The following is a 16,599-nucleotide window of genomic DNA, read 5'->3' as shown; positions in this document are numbered from 1 at the left end:
CCCCTATATGTAAATCACTATGATAGGTGTCGCTATATCACTTAAAACACTACAGAAACACCTTCTGGTTATTATTACATTAAAGCAATCAGAGCCTCAATGGCCCAAGCCATTTGAAAGCAAATGTCTCCCAGAACTGATCTAACACCAAAGAGCATTAGTCTAACTGGCTCAGCACCAAGCATCTGAACTGAATACAAGACCTTCTGCATGCAAAGCAGGTGTCCTACAACTGTGTTGGAAATAAAAGTTTGAAAATCTAAATCTAAAAAAATAACAGAATAGAACTGTAGAATTGGAAGGGACCAGGAGGGTTATGTAGCCCAAGACCCTGCCATGCAGGAATCTTTTGCCCCATATGGGGCTTGAACCCATGACCCTGAGATTAAGAGTTTCATGCTCTACCAACTGAGCCATCCCAAGCCCTATAAGTAGTGACTAATTTTGGATGCGACAAAAAATGCATAAATTAATGCAGCCTGTTTACTTCATTTGCCTAAAAAAAGATTTGCCTACAGATGATGCATACTTTACATATAAACTGGAGTCTGAGAATCCAGGCCTTGCTATGATCATCCGTGGATTTTGCCCAATTCTATTCTGTGCACAAACCAAATAATTCCCATAGTTTACCACTAAATGCTGAGCTCCAAAGAGTATGACCGATACCCAAAACCAATCAAGAACCCGCTGCATGAGTTAGAACTGCTCACGTCACAGGAAGTTGTAGTCAAATGAAATGGTCCCAGCCACCTGGAACCTGATTGGACCAAGCCTGGTCACAAAAAGCAGCTCATCGATAGGGACGTACCAGCACAATGGGAACGGCAAGCTTGAGCATCACGGACTGTACAGTGAACCTTTCATTATCCAGAGCAGTCACGGAACGTGACAAAGCCATGTCTAAACATAACCTGAAACATAACAAAAGATTTACTGAGGATTTTGCAAAGTTCCAGGTATTGATTGCTTTTTTTCTTATACCTCCCAGCTTTATACATCAAAGCACTATATGGGACTGGTATATTCCATCCAAAGAGTTGATTTGTCAGATGGCAATACTTAAATATAGTGCAGCAGAGATTTTTATGACTATAATGTGTTCTCGTGGTTATAACTGAACACAGGATAGATTGAACATATTTTATTTGTTTCTTATTTCAATCGTATAACTTGTCCTTCCTCCCCAAAGGGAGGGTAGGGAAGTTCACAAAAACAGAATCAGATGAAAACAATTTAAAAGCAGCACTATAGCATATATTCAAGGAAACAGTTAAAACCAGCAGTGTAAAAAGGTCATAAAACTATCAGCCCAAAGCCTGGATAACTAAGTATTTTTTTTCCAAAAAGGTTTTTGCCTGTTTACTGAACACATGTGAAAAGGGGACTTGCCCTATTTTCCTTGGGAGGGAGTTCCTTAGCCGGGAAGCCACCACCAAGAATGCCCTGTTTCAGATGAATTCTCCATCCATTCTGCTACCTTACTTCAAATTTCATTAACAGACTGTCCTCACATTGAACTTACCTGACATTGTCAATCACTGGTGTTTTTGTGACACGAAAGAGTCGATACTGTTGTGGATTCTGAGGTCCCTTCTTCACCTCCCCATTTGGAGATGGTGGAGGAGAAAAAGGGGGGAAGAGATCCCCAGGCTCCAGGACAATGTGCTCATCATCCTGTTAGAAAAATGGGAGACAAAAGCTGAATAAAAGCTGAAATGGGCAAACTCAGGGGTCCTTGGGAGAACTCCTGCTTCTTAAAGCAACAGAATTGATATATTGCCAACTCATGGCGATCCCTACATTTCAGATACACATAATGCTTCTGAGCATTAAATGCCATGTTGTGCCCTTCCTGGACTTCTTATCTGAATGGCAAGCTCTTCTCCATTTACTGACTAACTCTCTAAACCAGGGGTGGGCAACCCATGGCCCTCCAGATGTTTGTGACTCCCAACTCCCATCAGCCCCAGCCAGCATGGCCAAAAGCTTAGGGATGATGGGAACCAATAAGATTTCAGACATACACAGCTTGGGTCTTCCATCTTTGCACAACTTCTTATCTCTCACCAAAGACCAAGTCACAGCTCTCACATACTTTACAGCCCTTACCAGTGTTTTATTTCTAGAAAAATAGGTGCCGGTACTCACCATGAAGTTGTTACAGTAAGTGCCACACTTTTTAACCAAAAGGAGGAGGTGCCCTTGAATACCCGCTGGGGGGGGGGGAAGCACTGGCCCTTACAATACTTAGGACCCTGGTGCAAAGAGAGAAGAAACTTGAGTTACCTTAATCCCTCTGAGAGAAGTGAAGGACTCCTGGCCTGGCCTCAGGGCAACGACATCACCCGTTACTAACAAGCTGACTGGAAGATTGACAAGATGGCCGTCCCTGTAGACCCAATGGAGTGACCAGGAGGGGGCAAAGGGCATGTGAAGGTCAGGGTACATGGAGTTTGTCCAGCTCAGCTCTTTGCCATCCTTCAGGGCATCTGAAAAGTAGATTAGCAGGAGAGGTATAATGGTGCCATGGCCAGAGTGGGTGGGTTTTGAGTGAGAAGCCACATCTCCCACTACGGCAGGAATCCATTCTGGATGCATCTTATTGCATGGATTGCCTTAATTCCATGAATGCACCTTTAAAGAAAATGTAAACAGTATCTCTGCAAGGGTAGTGCTTGAGTAGCAATGAAACTATAAGGTCCGCCCCACGGCAGTCCTGACAAAGATCACCCTCCTGAACCTGCAATTTGCACCAGGAAGGAAACCTCCACTGGTACCAATGCAGCTTCAGGGCACGACTTTCATCAAGACTATGGCAGGGAAGGAGTTAAACTCCTTCTCCCCCTCTCTTTCCACTCCCTATAGTCAAACTGCTACTCAAGCCCCCTTGCAGCTGCTATTTACATTCTCCTAGATCATGAAAGCACACAGTTAATGTCATTTCTGATTCGATCCTCACATAGACCGTGTGGCTTCCAGCAGCTGTCCTCAAGTATTCCTCCTGTAGGGCAGGCAGCAGGAGCCTCCACATCTTTGGAAAATCAGTATATGTATTTGCCTATGAGAGAGTGGACAGGGTGGAGTGGGGAGTGGTGGGGGCAGCAAGGGAAGGAGGCCGCTGCAAATGACAATGGGGAAAACAGTTCCCCCATTCCCCTGATAATGCGAGGATGTATAGGTGAAAGTGGTGTTAAGTTTTTGTGATGGGAATCCCAAAGAGGAGAGAATACACTTGGCTGCTGGGAAAACGGGGTGCCAAATGAGGGAGGGGAAGAAAGGGCAAACCTAGCCTAGTACATTTGTCCTGTGAATAAGTCATAAGGGTAGACTGTGAAGGTATGGTAGGGGGAGAACTGAAAGCTGTGGTTGTGATGGAAGACAAGGATAGTAGTGGGTTGTTAAAGGGACAAGATTCTATACAACCATGATATGAAAGCAACAATTGCCCCTTAATAAGAATTTGCTTTTTAAGGCATTACATTAAAAAGTAATGGACAGTAGGCACTAAAATTACGGAGAGGATGTGGCTACACAGGATAGCAAACAGAAGTGAGGGGCAGTGTGGGGAGAGAGGCGGCCTCACCATTTATCCTGCCAATGATGTCCTGGAGTCTCTTCTCGACTTCCTGGCGCTTTAGCCTCTCTTGCCGTCCAATCAAGAGGACGTCGAGCAGCACCAGGAGGAACAGCGCCAAGGCGTTCACAATTTCAGAACCTTCACTGTTCAAAGCAAAACATCAGAGGTTGCAGGCAGCTGAATAAAGGAATGAAATATATGCCCCCATGTGGCTGTCCTGGCAGGAGTTGCAAGAAGGGAAGTCTCTAGCCCAAGAGCAGCTGGCATGGTAGGGCAGAGGCACTTACAGAACCTGAGCTCCTGGCAGGTGAGTCTCTGCTGCTTACCGGGAGTGGGAGGGACAAGGCAGCAGCAAGGATGCAGTGGGGTGCAAATGAACCAAGCAAGGCAGTCCAGTGTTTCTGCTGGTCCAGTTGCACCATGCTGCTCTCCCTGCTGCCTTGCTTCTCCCGGTAAGAAACAGCAACTCACCTGCTGGGAGGTCAGGTAAGCACCTCCACCCCACCCCACCCCACCCGCTACTGACAAGGGCATGGAACCGTTTGCACCTTCTAGGCTGGTCTGTATTATCAAGCTTAATTCACATCGGGATCGCTAAACCCATTTAAAATCCTTTGAGGGGTCTGGATTAAACACCGCCATCATATTCGTAAAATTAAAAGCAAAATGTTCATCGGTTGTTGCTTTGGCATCCTGTACACCCACATGGGTAACATGTAAAAAGATTCCTTCATTCATCTAAATATGCAACTCAGTTGCAGTCATTTGACTCATGACATAATGCCACACAGGGAGACTGCCAAGGCTGGACAGGGCTCCTATGCCTTTAATAGATTCAAATCACAATATGAAATCCGGCAGGTTAAAAACATCCCCAATCCTTCTGCTTGTTAGAAATCTCTTGTGCCAGCAGCTATATTAAAAAAAAACAACAACCACCCAATAACCTTTTCAAAACCAGTCATTGGCAGCCCAAGCACTCTGTGCTCAACTGGCTGTCCATCCCAGACTTGGAAGATACATATCAGGGACCGTGCTGAGGAGGGCTGCACTGAGGAGGAATGGTGGGAGCCTCCCCCCTGCTCCTGATCGGGATCCTGAATCTTCCCAGGAGGAGTGGGACAGTATAGATTTGGAACAGTGGTTTGCAGAGGGACATAGTTCAGAAGGCAGAAGCTGGGAAGTACTGGATGGGGAACAGCTAGGAGGAGGAGAACTGGGAAAGAGAGAGTTAACAGACACACTGTTGCCTGAAAGCGTCCAGCTCAGCCAAAGGTCAAGGAAAGCAGATAATTTGGCAGCACAGAAAGCACAGTGGTTGAGAGATCAGGTTACAATACACGGTAGTGGTATGGGTGACTAGGGAGGAAGTGGGTGAAACCCTTAATTGGGAGCACCTTCATTTCTACCAATGGATTCTTTGTTCTCTCGCTGTGATCATTAAAGTTTCTAGCTGGTAAGAGACTCGTTTCTCTTTGTTCTGCTTATCTACTGCCAAAGGAGGGAAGAAAGCAGATTCTCTGAAGCCTGACAACACATGAACAAGTGCCCTGCAGGAACCCTTCCAACAAAAAACCATGAGTGGGTCTCATAAACCAGTGAAAAGGGAAATAATGTGAGGTCAGAGAGAAATTAGGTAGGTGCCCTGACAAGTCTGCTGGTTTAAGCCAAAAGGCCACTTTGTCTCCATTACAAATCTACCAATGTGCTTAGATCTTCAACAGAAGCCCTAATCCATGTTCCATCATTGGTGGGTATGTAGGATGAGATCTTATTGGGGATCTGCACATTTTATGGAACTCTTTGGTTTGGAGCGTATATTTGGCTCCCTCCTTGTCTATCTTTAGGCACTAGGCAAACACACTTCCACAACCTAGGTGGAAACTGGTTATTGGTTTCAATCATCTGGTGTGATCTGGTTTGGAGTTTCATTTGCGATTTTTTTTAAAATAAAAAAACCCATGTTTTATGGAATTGTTAATGAATGAATGTTAGCGGCTTTCAGGGTCATTTATGGACAGAATACTGCAATAAAACAATCAATGAGATAGCATACCTTCCTTGTGGTTGGCTCCCAAAGCAGCATAATAGTACCAGCACTGTCAGCAGCATCAGGGATGCCCCTGGCCAATGGAAACAGGAACAGCGGTTGCCATGGTGCAGGAAACTGGCTCGCCACACCTCCTACCAAAAAGAAAAGGAAGTACAAAGGAAGAGAGAGACTACATCAACAAAATGGAACCTAGGCTTTGCTTAAAGTGGACGACGAGAGAGTAGTAAGAGAGAGACAGTGACAGACGTTACTACCACTGGAAATGAACACTGTCTACCAAGGTTATCTCTGATAATTAATTTGCTGCACTGCCTTACCCCATATGTGCCAACTTGAATGTGTCTGCAGACCTGGCACTGTTACCGGTGCCACATAATGTGTGTTTCTGCAGTTGTAAGAAATTGATCTTTTAGTGTGGCAACACCTATACTTTGGAACTCCCTGCCTATTGACATCTGGCAGGCAGGCGCCTCTGCTACAGTCTTTTCAGCATCTGCTTAGAGCATTTTTCTGTAGGCAAGCCAATCCAGATACACAGATGTTGTTGCGTTTTAACGTTTTAAATTGTAATAATCTTTCAAATGTTTTTATTGCTTGCTTTTAACTGTTTTTTCCGTCTGCAAAATTTACCTTACAAAGAAATACATAACGTTTTCTTGAAAACAACTCACTGACATGCAGCAAAAAGCCGTGCTTACCTTCCAGGAAATCACCTTCTTCCTTTCCTTCTGATGCCCCTCCAGAAGTGCAGACAGCTGGTCTCTCAGGATAGTCAGAGCCTTCGTTGTGCTCAGACCCAAATTTGAAGTCATTTCATCCTGGACAACAAAAGTTTTGCACACCAAATGTAGGGTTTCTTTATCACTTTGCTTAGCAGTTTCTCTGCTCTGCAGTCATAGGCTGCTCAAGACGACAATGAGATGTGCCTTCCAGCACAGCAGAAAAATTGGTGCAAAACAACGTCTAGCAAATCCATTATACCTCAGCATACCTGCCCTCACTTTGTCAAACATTACAGAAAACTTTCCACAACAAGGCAGCTGAGTCCTCCTAGGGTAAACTGACCAGTATTCTCTGGAGATCATTCTCACAAACAGCTACAGTCTACCTACATGCAAAATGCACCCAGTTCCTAGGCAGCCTGTTATGGCTCAAGCATAGGTACCATACAAATAAAATTCCACCATTCAACCAGGGTGGATTTGATTTAAATCCATTTGATTTTAATCACGATTTAAATCACTACTCAGTAAGACTTGATTTAAATCATTTTTTTACAGAAAGATTCATTCTTGCTGGTATCATCTTAATATTGATAACCAGAAGAAAGTTTCGTATTTGGAATAATAAATTTTCAGAGTATTTTTTACAGTTATATCAAAAATTACTGATTTGGTTATACTCTTAGAAATGCATAGACAGATAATTATGAAATTGTTGTGAGGTTTAACAAGTTAACTGTTTATATTTGGACAACTTTTCTGCTGTACTTTACTGGAAGGAGAAAAATAATCATTTCCTTAATAACAATTTAAACAATTTATTTAACAAACAATAACATTATAGCATATGTATCCATGTTTGTTAACTGATGTGGTTAAACAATTAAAAAACTTAGACTGAGTTTTAGCACACATGAAAAACTTAAAACAAATCCTTATTTTCTGATATAGCCTTTGGACTATAACGTAACTTAAATAGAAAATTATCTTTAGAAATATTTTTTCCTCCAAAGCATTTTATTTTAAAAATCCAATTTAAATCAAAAACACCCAATTTAAATTTTAAAAATCTGATTTTTAAATATATTCTTTTTTTAAAATCATTGATTTTTATCCAGCCTGATACCAACGCTGTGCCACAGAGAAACATACACATACTAGGCTTGGTATGCCCACCTAGGAAAGAATGGTCGCAACCTGAGTATGCCTACATGCCCCTTTCCCTTCTGGTGCTGTTGGTATAGCATCTTGCTCCCTCCAGCAGTGCAAGCAAATGAGACTCACGCATGGCAATACAAGTTTTGCCCCTGTTCCCCACCACTGCTTTTTCCAACCCAACAGGATGTGTCTGTTCCTCAAGGCCGCAGAGAACCACTGCTCTCATGCAACCCTGTGGCAGAATCCACTAGGAAGTTCTCCTGCACAAGCCACATCAAAACAGAAAATGCATGAAAGCACACAAGGGCTCTTATGCAACTCCTGATCGCTTCAGCGCAGGTTGCACTGGGGAACAGCCCAGCAGATCGTGCCCCATGTTTGTCAGTGAGAAGGAGGGTGCCATTTGGCTGTTCGGTCTCGAAAATAACAGATGAAGCCCTATTGTAAGGATGTGAGTAAAGAGCCGGAAAAACTGACAGGCAGCATTTTAAATAAGGGTGAGCCCTGGATTACTGGCAGCTGCAACTACTTCTAGGAAGGTGTTGATTATGCCTCTTCCCAAGAACATGTTTCTCCAAGCTGTGGTGAGGAAGGCTCCCTTGCCAGGGATGGGTGAAGCTCAGCCGTCAAAAGAGGAAAGGCTTCTACACCAGCGTTTCTCAACCGCTGTTCCGCGGCACACTAGTGTGCCGCGAGAGGCTGGCTGGTGTGCCGTGACGTGCGGCGACGAGAAGGGCAATTTGCATTGTCACGTGCCTGGCAGCCGCCAATAAATAGCACTAACCCGCCGGAAAGCAATATTTCTCCTCCTCTTTCCCAAAGCTCAGTGCAAACGAGCCTGGCGGCCGCCAATAATCACCACTAACCCGCCGGAAAGCAATATTTGGCAAGTGTTTCTTACAGTCATAATTATAATATAGGGCAGCACAGAGTTAAATTTTTTAACTTTTTAAATGGTGGTGTGCCTTGTGATTTTTTCATGGAACAAGTGTGCCGTGGCCCAAAAAAGGTTGAGAAACACTGTTCTACACAGTCAGCACAGTCTCACGCCGCTTCTTAGAAGACCAGCTTTAACCAGACAGACAGACAATCTTTCTGAGGCTGCCGTCAACCTATGGATCTCCCGTGAAACTGCAAATCCCTCTGCAGCAAAATGAACATCTAAAATAAGCTAACTCTCATGAAGCACATGCAAGTCACGATAAAGCATCCCTGTCGGAACTAAGAATAAAACCTGATGTAATTCTCCTGCTGCTTGGCTGGTTTTAGGGATTAGAAGAAAACGGCTCCCTCGTTTCTGTTGGACGTGGACCAGATTACATCAATGCATGGCAAAACGTATGCTTCCCACCACCACCACAATCACTACCACTTCAAAAAGAAAGAAAGATATAAACAGCATTCTTGGCAGCACACGTTAATGCGAGCCTTGCAGGTTCTGGGATGGCAGGAGACGTCTTTGCAGAGTTAACAGAATTCTTAGTGGGAGGAAACAGAATCAAGAGACTGAATTTCTTTCCTTTGGAGGTTTTTCAAAAGTATTTGCTAGCCATGTGTTAGGAACAGACTTCCTGACTTCGGAAAGAGACTACTTGATCCAGGAGTCCCATCCATGCTGAATGATTCTAACTTTGGCAAAAAATATATTGCTCAAGTATTCAGCAGTTGCTCCATCAGCACTAGGGTCCTTGAGTGGTTGCCACTGGGCCAAGTAACAAGACCAATGATGGAGAGTCTATAGCCCTCCAGTTGTTGAGTGCCAGCTCTAATCAGTCCCAAGCAGCAGGATTTAGATCAATGATTCCCAAATTCCACCCCGCCCCACACTGACCAGTTAATGATTTTATCCCCTGCCAGTTGTAGCAATGATAATGTACTCTACTAGATGCTGTATGGCAGGCATCCCCAAACTGCAGCCCTCCAGATGTTTTGGCCTACAACTCCCATGATCCCTAGCTAAGAGGACCAGTGGTTGGGGAAGATGGGAATTGTAGTCCAAAACATCTGGAAGGCCGAAGTTTGGGGGTGCCTGCTGTATGGTTTTCAGTTGTGTTTGTGTTTCTTCTTTTATTTCTTGTATTTGCATTTTATTAAAATAAAGTCCTTAGAATTCCACAGAATTCAAATTGCCAGTGTTCTTCACAGACATGCCAGCTGAATGAAACTCACAGAGTTTCCACGGACCATAATCTGGGAACCTCAAAGCAAGACATCAAGGAAGCTTGAATGCCAGTGTGAACCACACTTCCTTCTATTCTCCCAGCATCAAATCCTTCCATCAACATGGAAGGACTCTATAACACTCTACAAGTCCTGCCCACTTTTTGCCTTGCAATGCTCACTTAATCATTTCAGTAAATTGCCAAATTTATTGTGCTGCAGAATATGAAGACATCTCTAGGTAGGACTGAGAATGTCCCACCTCTGAAACTCTAGAACAGCTATCTGCCAGTGATAGACACTACTGAGCTAAGTTAGCCAAAGATCTAACTTACCAAAAGGTAGTTTCCTATGTTACAGGGGGATCTTTTTTCATTTATAACTTTTAAAAAATACATAATTTAGATCTTCACATAGAGGTGTGTTAGGAATTCATCACATATTATGACAATAAAGGATTATGTCTACACACTGGGATACACCTCAAAAGCATAAGAGCCATTCAGGTTTGAAGTCCCTAGAACCACTGCAGGAATATTCTGGATTATATGCTTGAGCTAGAAATCCAGCTTTCACACATTATGTGGAACACTGCATGTATGTGCAGTACACAGAGGAGCACCCACTAACTCCCATAGGAGCATGAGGAGCTGAAGCAATTTTCTTTATTTGAAGTACCACAAGTCTCTCAAATTTTCAGTTTGGAGACTACAAAAACTCTCAGTTCTGACATGCTTTTCGGTTAGAATATAGAGGCTCTCAGCTTCTTACAGCATCACGCAACAGCAAACGAACAACAGCAGGGTTCTCCATTTAATACATGTCCTCTCAAAACCATTTGGTAAGTGAAGAAAGCTAGTTTCTTTCCTGTCCAGGAGATGATGAGCAGGCACTCGCTATTCTCTATTGGCCTCCAAGGTCTCGAAATTATTTTACTTGAACAAGATAATGAGATGAGAGCTCATGACTGCACCTTGAGACATCTGAACAAGAATCTTGGGGGCAGTTTTGGGTGTCACCTTTCCCATTGTATTCCTGATCAGTTTCATTTTCTGACACTTTGCCCACTGCAAATGTGCACAGGTTGATCCTGCATGTTCTTCTTCCTTGTCCTACTCACATCTATTAAGACACAAGTGGAGGAAACTAATATACTGAGCAACCTGAACTTTTACAGATTGTGTGTATTAAAAAAAAAAACTTCACACAAAGTTGTATTCATTCGATCTCATTCATTCATTCACAAAAATCATGCTCAAAGCAGCTTACAAAACAAAGAAACAAAAACCAGGTATGCGCTACAATCAACCAGTTAGTCCCTAAGGTGCCATGGCAGTTTCTATCATTTTTTGCAGGCATCACTTATCACTCTACCCTTTAGCAGTTTTCGGCTTTGCAGCTAATTCCCCAGAGTCTGGATATAGTAGAAACCCTTCTGGCACAGAAAAACGCAAGGTAGCAGGGATTATCACTGAAAAGCAAAGTGGCGACACAGCTCAGGATTGGTTCCAAAATGAATTCAATAAGTTAGGAAGGAGAATGCTGAGTAGGACAATGCAATTGTGTTCTCAGCACTGGCGCCTGCTACATAGTCTGTATTTATTTTCCAACACGATAAGCAGTTGCTCATCCCCCAGCACTAACATTCGTCCATTTCGCTGAGCAGATATTTCAAGTTTAAATAAGCCTAAACCTCCGTTCGTAAAGAGATGAATGGCTGCAGTGGAAGCACCAAGTGCTCTGCATTGATTACATAGTAAGCAAGATTGATCTAGCCTGTGGTGCTGTGTCTTAACCGCCAACCGTGCGCACACACACACACACACACACACACACACATCATGCATGTATATATAAATACTTCCTAGTGGTACGGAAAAGACACCCTCAACCTGCCTCTGACTGTCACTCTGCAATCCCAATTTGCCAGAAAACAAGCAATGGTGGCTGTTAGCAAAGTAGTCATCTCTCAAGGGAACTCAAAACTCTAGGATAATGCCATAAGTTGTGAGGTTATGCTCAATGTCACAGCTAAGAAAGAAAGAATGACTAAATTATAAACGGACAATGGAAAGGTAAGTGGAAAACAAATCAGCTGAGCGATCTGAAATCATCTTCTGTTGGTTCCCCTTTCATATTGCAGGTTCGATCGCCATATGGGACAAGTGCATATTCCTGCGTTGCATGGGATTGGACTACTAGATGGTCCAAAGGGTCCCTTTTCAACTCTACAATTCTATGATTCTATGACTCCAGTGTTCTAAGACTACACACACACACACACACACACACACACACACACACACACACAGGTGCAGTAGATGGGCAGCAGGAAAACTGACTAGGGAAGGGCCATCTAGTCCAACCCCCTACAATGTAGGAATCTCAACTGGATCATACATGACAGTATAGACATCACCTATATGTGAGAATCTCTCCACAGGCGGTTCTGCGTTAAGATAACATCTCTAAAGGCAAATCTTTTTTCACAATACCTCTAACCAATATCTTCTGTTTACTCAGGACTTCTCTGGCCTATAGCATAACCATTGTGCATTACTGCCCAGATGTTGCTCAAGTGTTTTTATGCTGTTTGTGGAGATGACATTCACCACCTAGATAAATTTCTTTGCTGTGTGCTGTACAAGACTTAAAATAATCTGCTATGATGTCTTGTTGATACTGATACTAACCACGGTTAAAAGATTGTTAGATAGATTTGCATGCAAGAGGAGAAACACCAAAGAAAGGAAGAGGGGCCATGCAATCCTATGGCTAATAGTGATCCTTAGCCAGAGTTAATGAATCAAGAATATTGCATTGCAACTGGGACTGTTTTCTTAGGGCCACCCGAGAACCTCAAGGAAGTCATGGCCCTTTTGGGCAGGGGGCATTCTGCAGCTTCTCCCTACCAACACAGGGTCCATTTTCAGACTACACAAAACCCAATGCACGATCCAGATGCAAAATGAGACTCTGCTGTTTGTCCTGACATCACAACTTTGAGTCGGATTCAACTAAGCAGTCCTGCCAACAGGAACCTGCTCAAGGACCTCCACCAGTGCAACGGGGCTTTCCCACCCTCTCCTTCTCCTTCCTTTCCCCCAGATTGGCTCAAGGGGGTCAGGAGAGCCCTGGAACAGCGCATGGGGCAGGGAGAGACAGATTATTCCTGCAGAAATGCTTGTGCTGATGGGACAATCTCTTTAGCGCTATGCTGAATTTTCCCCAGAATTATTACTTTTATTATAATAATTTCATTATTTATACCTCACCCATCTGGCTGGGTTTCCCCAGCCACTCTGGCCGGCTTCCAGCAGAATATAGAAACATAATAGATCGTTAAACGTTAAAAACTTCCCGGCGCAGGAACTTTTTCAAGAGGTTGCCTGCCACCTATCACGGTCGTGACACAGACAATCTTTTGATCATCACTCCAACATGGGAGAAAGCACTATTCACCGAGCGTTGTTATTTTGTGCTCAATAAATATATTACACAGGTGGCCCCTCCGAGACACGATACATGGGGAGGAGTTACTTTGACAACTCTCCCTTCTCCCTCTCTCCCCTTGGTGCCAGTTATGTAACCATCATCGAGGGGAAAGCACAGAACAAGCGGATCCCTTCTCTATTGTGAGAGCAAGCAGGTGTCATTTTCACCACCGCACAGTGTCTCTTAGGAACATCACTTCATATTAGAAATTAAATGAGAAGAAAGTTTTTTACCTTGGTCAGGGCTGGACGTCGAGGGGACGTTTCCGACGCCAAGACACCATAACCACTTCTTTTTGAAAAGCAAGAACCAGCGTTCAAATTTTAGGCACTTTTATTGTCTTATTAAAGTGATTCAAATACCATGCCTTGCTACTGTGTCTGAAATTATGCCATCTGTACCAAGGTGTTTTGAAAACTCAATTTTAAAAAAGATAACTTACAAGACAACAACAACACAGATTCGGCACCAGCCCAGGTTTGGAAGGCACTGTTTGTTTTGAAAGAGATCAACACTCCTAAGCACCCTATCACATTTGGGGCTCTTGGGATTTTGTCTCCCAAACTTTGGCTTTTGTTGGGGATGGGAATATCCAAGTGCAAAGCTATTGCTAGCATGGCGAGGCTTGCAGTGGGGTGCCTCATTGGTAGGAAGGTATAGTGTTCAAAAGAAGGTATGCAAAGACAGACTGAAAGGCAAGCGAGGTGAAGAACCAGGCTGATAGTACCTACAAGCAAATCAAAGTGCAGCTGTCTTCTGAAATGCACACCTTTCCAAGTTGTGCAATGCAGTTCTCCACAAAAAAATGCATGCAAAGACACATCTATTTGGGGAAAGTGTGTATAAATATGTTCATGGAAAGTATAAAAGTGCATTATTTTAGGGGGAAATTACATGCAAGAAACGCTCCCTAATATGCCGACAAATTTTCACGAGACTCTTATTTATAAAAAGAATCATATTGGCAAAATGAACTTAAGACTGGGGGGGGGGGACGAGAAACAGATATAGACAGATAAGTCCCTCCTCATTCTATTATCCTGATCCTGTTACTGTTGTTTCCTCAACACTTTCTTGTGTTATAGAACAAGCAAGTCAGGAGAAAATTAGCACAAAATGTGATTTCCTACTGCAGAGAGTTATAAGCCGAGTTAGATTGCAATCAAGCCTTCAGTCTCTCTCTATCTCAGAACAATGGTAGGAAAACAATTCCCCACCACCATCATTTGGAAGGAATAAACATGATTCCCAGCTATCTGTTGGGTTGGAGCCAATGGCATTTTGGTCCCTTCCAACTTGGGGCATCTTCACGTGTGAACTTCCTGCAGAAATGGAAAGTGTGGGTAACCATGGAGGAGGGGGTAGGGAAGGAACATCATCAGCAATAATTTGTACAGTTGTGCCATGGGAATTCCACTCTCCTGCCTGTTCATGCATGCCCAAACCTGTTGTATGGACTACTAAGGATCTTATGAATTTCGAACAGGGGAAAAACTGCCAAACAAAAAACAAAAAAGCCACAAATTATACCAGCAGGGCTACACTGCTCACTGAGCCTCCTTATATCCTCATTATGGCCTACACAATTTTGCATCTAGCATAGAGCATATACAATTCACATTTCACATCATAGCAAGTGAGCAAGTCTTATTCAGATCAGATGAAATAAGCCACGGGTATCTAACCTGTGATACAGGTACCATAAAGGGCACAATCAAAGAGGGGGTTAAGCACACCTGGTTAAGAATAACTGAGTTCATGGACCAGGTTAATGGTATATATACTGTATACTATCTTTGTACAGGCAGATTTCTCCATGTTCTTGCTTGCTTCTCCAATGCTACACTGTGCTTGCCTCCCCAGCCTAGTAGACTAAAAGCAAAAGCACTTTGAGAAATAGTGGGCTTGTAGCATGCGCTAGGGCAGGCATGGCCAAACTTGGCCCACCAGATGTTTTGGGACTACAACTCCCATCATCCCTAGCTAACAGGACCAGTGGCCAAGGATGATGGGAATTGTAGTCCCAAAACATCTGGAGGGCCAAGTTTGGCCATGCCTGCACTAGGGTCACCCTGCCTTATGCTTGCTATGGATTTGACTTGTGGCATACTTAACCAAAAAAAGGTTGGCACCACTGAGCTAAGGAAATCCGGGGCAGACCACATGCCAGCTCGATCCATAACTGCTGGCAGCGATCACATCTGCAGCACTGCTCAAACTAATAACAGCATCAGGCTCCATCCAGTTTCAGGAACAAGCTGCCAAAGCAAACTGGGACTTCCTATTTCTCTTTAGCAGAGAAGCTCCATCCGCTCAGGTAACTACAGAAGCTCCATTTTACACAATGGAGCCTCTTAGACATTACAGAATCTTTACATTTGGAGATTCCAACTTAGCAACACAAATCTACACAGGGCTTGAGTACATTACCAGCATTGATCATGGCCCTCTATATGAGCAAATCTACTTCCTTCTGAACATCAGGGTGTTTTTAGGGTCATACAAAAGCAGAAGGCTGAATGCCAATAACCAGGATAAACTTCTTAATACTGACAATGCAAACCTCAGCTTTTGCTTGCTCGCTAGCTCCTCCTTCATTTTAGGGTACTGGGTGAAGAGCCAGCTCCTTCAGGCAACTGAATGCTGTACAGCTTTCCTACTTTGTCCCCGCGGCCGTTCTTGTACCTGCAGATCACCCTGGGGCTGGATTTCTATGTAGCTAACACATGTGCCGTGGGGATTGGTGTTTGTGCTGTTTTTAAGGCATGTTACATAATGTGATATTAAAGCATATATTATTATACATATTTCCCTAACTCTGGAGAATAACATGCGTAGTCGGGTAATTACACAAACACACACACATACTTCCAACCACAGCTGACTGTAATCCTAGATTTATTAATCTGCAAGGATGGATCATTGCCACATTTGCTTCCCTTGAACATACTTGGCAATCCTCCAGATCCAGGAAATTTGCCACACACAATCCCTGCTAGTTTATGCCACAGTATTAACCCCCCACACACACACCCTACCCCTCAAGTATACCAGTAGGAAGTGGCACTTATTGGCGCAATGCTCAGGCATGTGTAAGAAACAGACAAATCTGAACCTCCGAAAAGACACAAGGATTCACTAAAGCTCAAGGCATCTATACACGGTGCTCAGAGCCCAAATTCTCCCAGTGATAGAACAAGCCTAGCAGAAAGGAAGAGGTCCTCATTTCCATAATATATATTGTCATTTAATGCAGCTCATCTGCCTTAAGCTCACACACATAGGCAACCTCAGAAGCCTTCTGTACATTAGCAGCTCGGGAAAACATGCAGGAAAGGAAGGGAAAAGCCATCTTGAATTCAAACGTTAGAAAAGAGAAATAAATAAAAAGCGCAAACGGTAAACTTACTTTGCCACTTTTGGCTTGCTGG

At 43.6% G+C, this 16,599-nt stretch overlaps 1 protein-coding gene across 5 annotated transcripts in view; it reads right to left on the bottom strand.

Annotated features, from left to right (window-relative positions):
• TMEM94 (transmembrane protein 94) overlaps positions 1-16,599 on the bottom strand; it is a 72,631-nt gene that overhangs the window by 34,927 nt on the left and 21,105 nt on the right. For all 5 annotated transcript variants that reach the window (XM_035104456.3, XM_035104457.3, XM_035104458.3 and 2 more), the window contains 6 exons: positions 6,332-6,451; positions 5,637-5,764; positions 3,587-3,723; positions 2,290-2,492; positions 1,526-1,677; positions 812-914 (listed from right to left, as the gene is read on the bottom strand). In XM_035104456.3, coding sequence (XP_034960347.1) covers positions 812-914; positions 1,526-1,677; positions 2,290-2,492; positions 3,587-3,723; positions 5,637-5,764; positions 6,332-6,451 — 843 coding nt within the window. The remainder of the gene's footprint in view (positions 1-811; positions 915-1,525; positions 1,678-2,289; positions 2,493-3,586; positions 3,724-5,636; positions 5,765-6,331; positions 6,452-16,599) is intronic.

This window comes from Zootoca vivipara, chromosome 2, assembly GCF_965207765.1.
Source record: "Zootoca vivipara chromosome 2, rZooViv2.hap1.1, whole genome shotgun sequence".
Lineage (NCBI taxonomy): Eukaryota > Metazoa > Chordata > Lepidosauria > Squamata > Lacertidae > Zootoca > Zootoca vivipara.
This window is presented reverse-complemented; position numbering and strand designations above follow the sequence as displayed.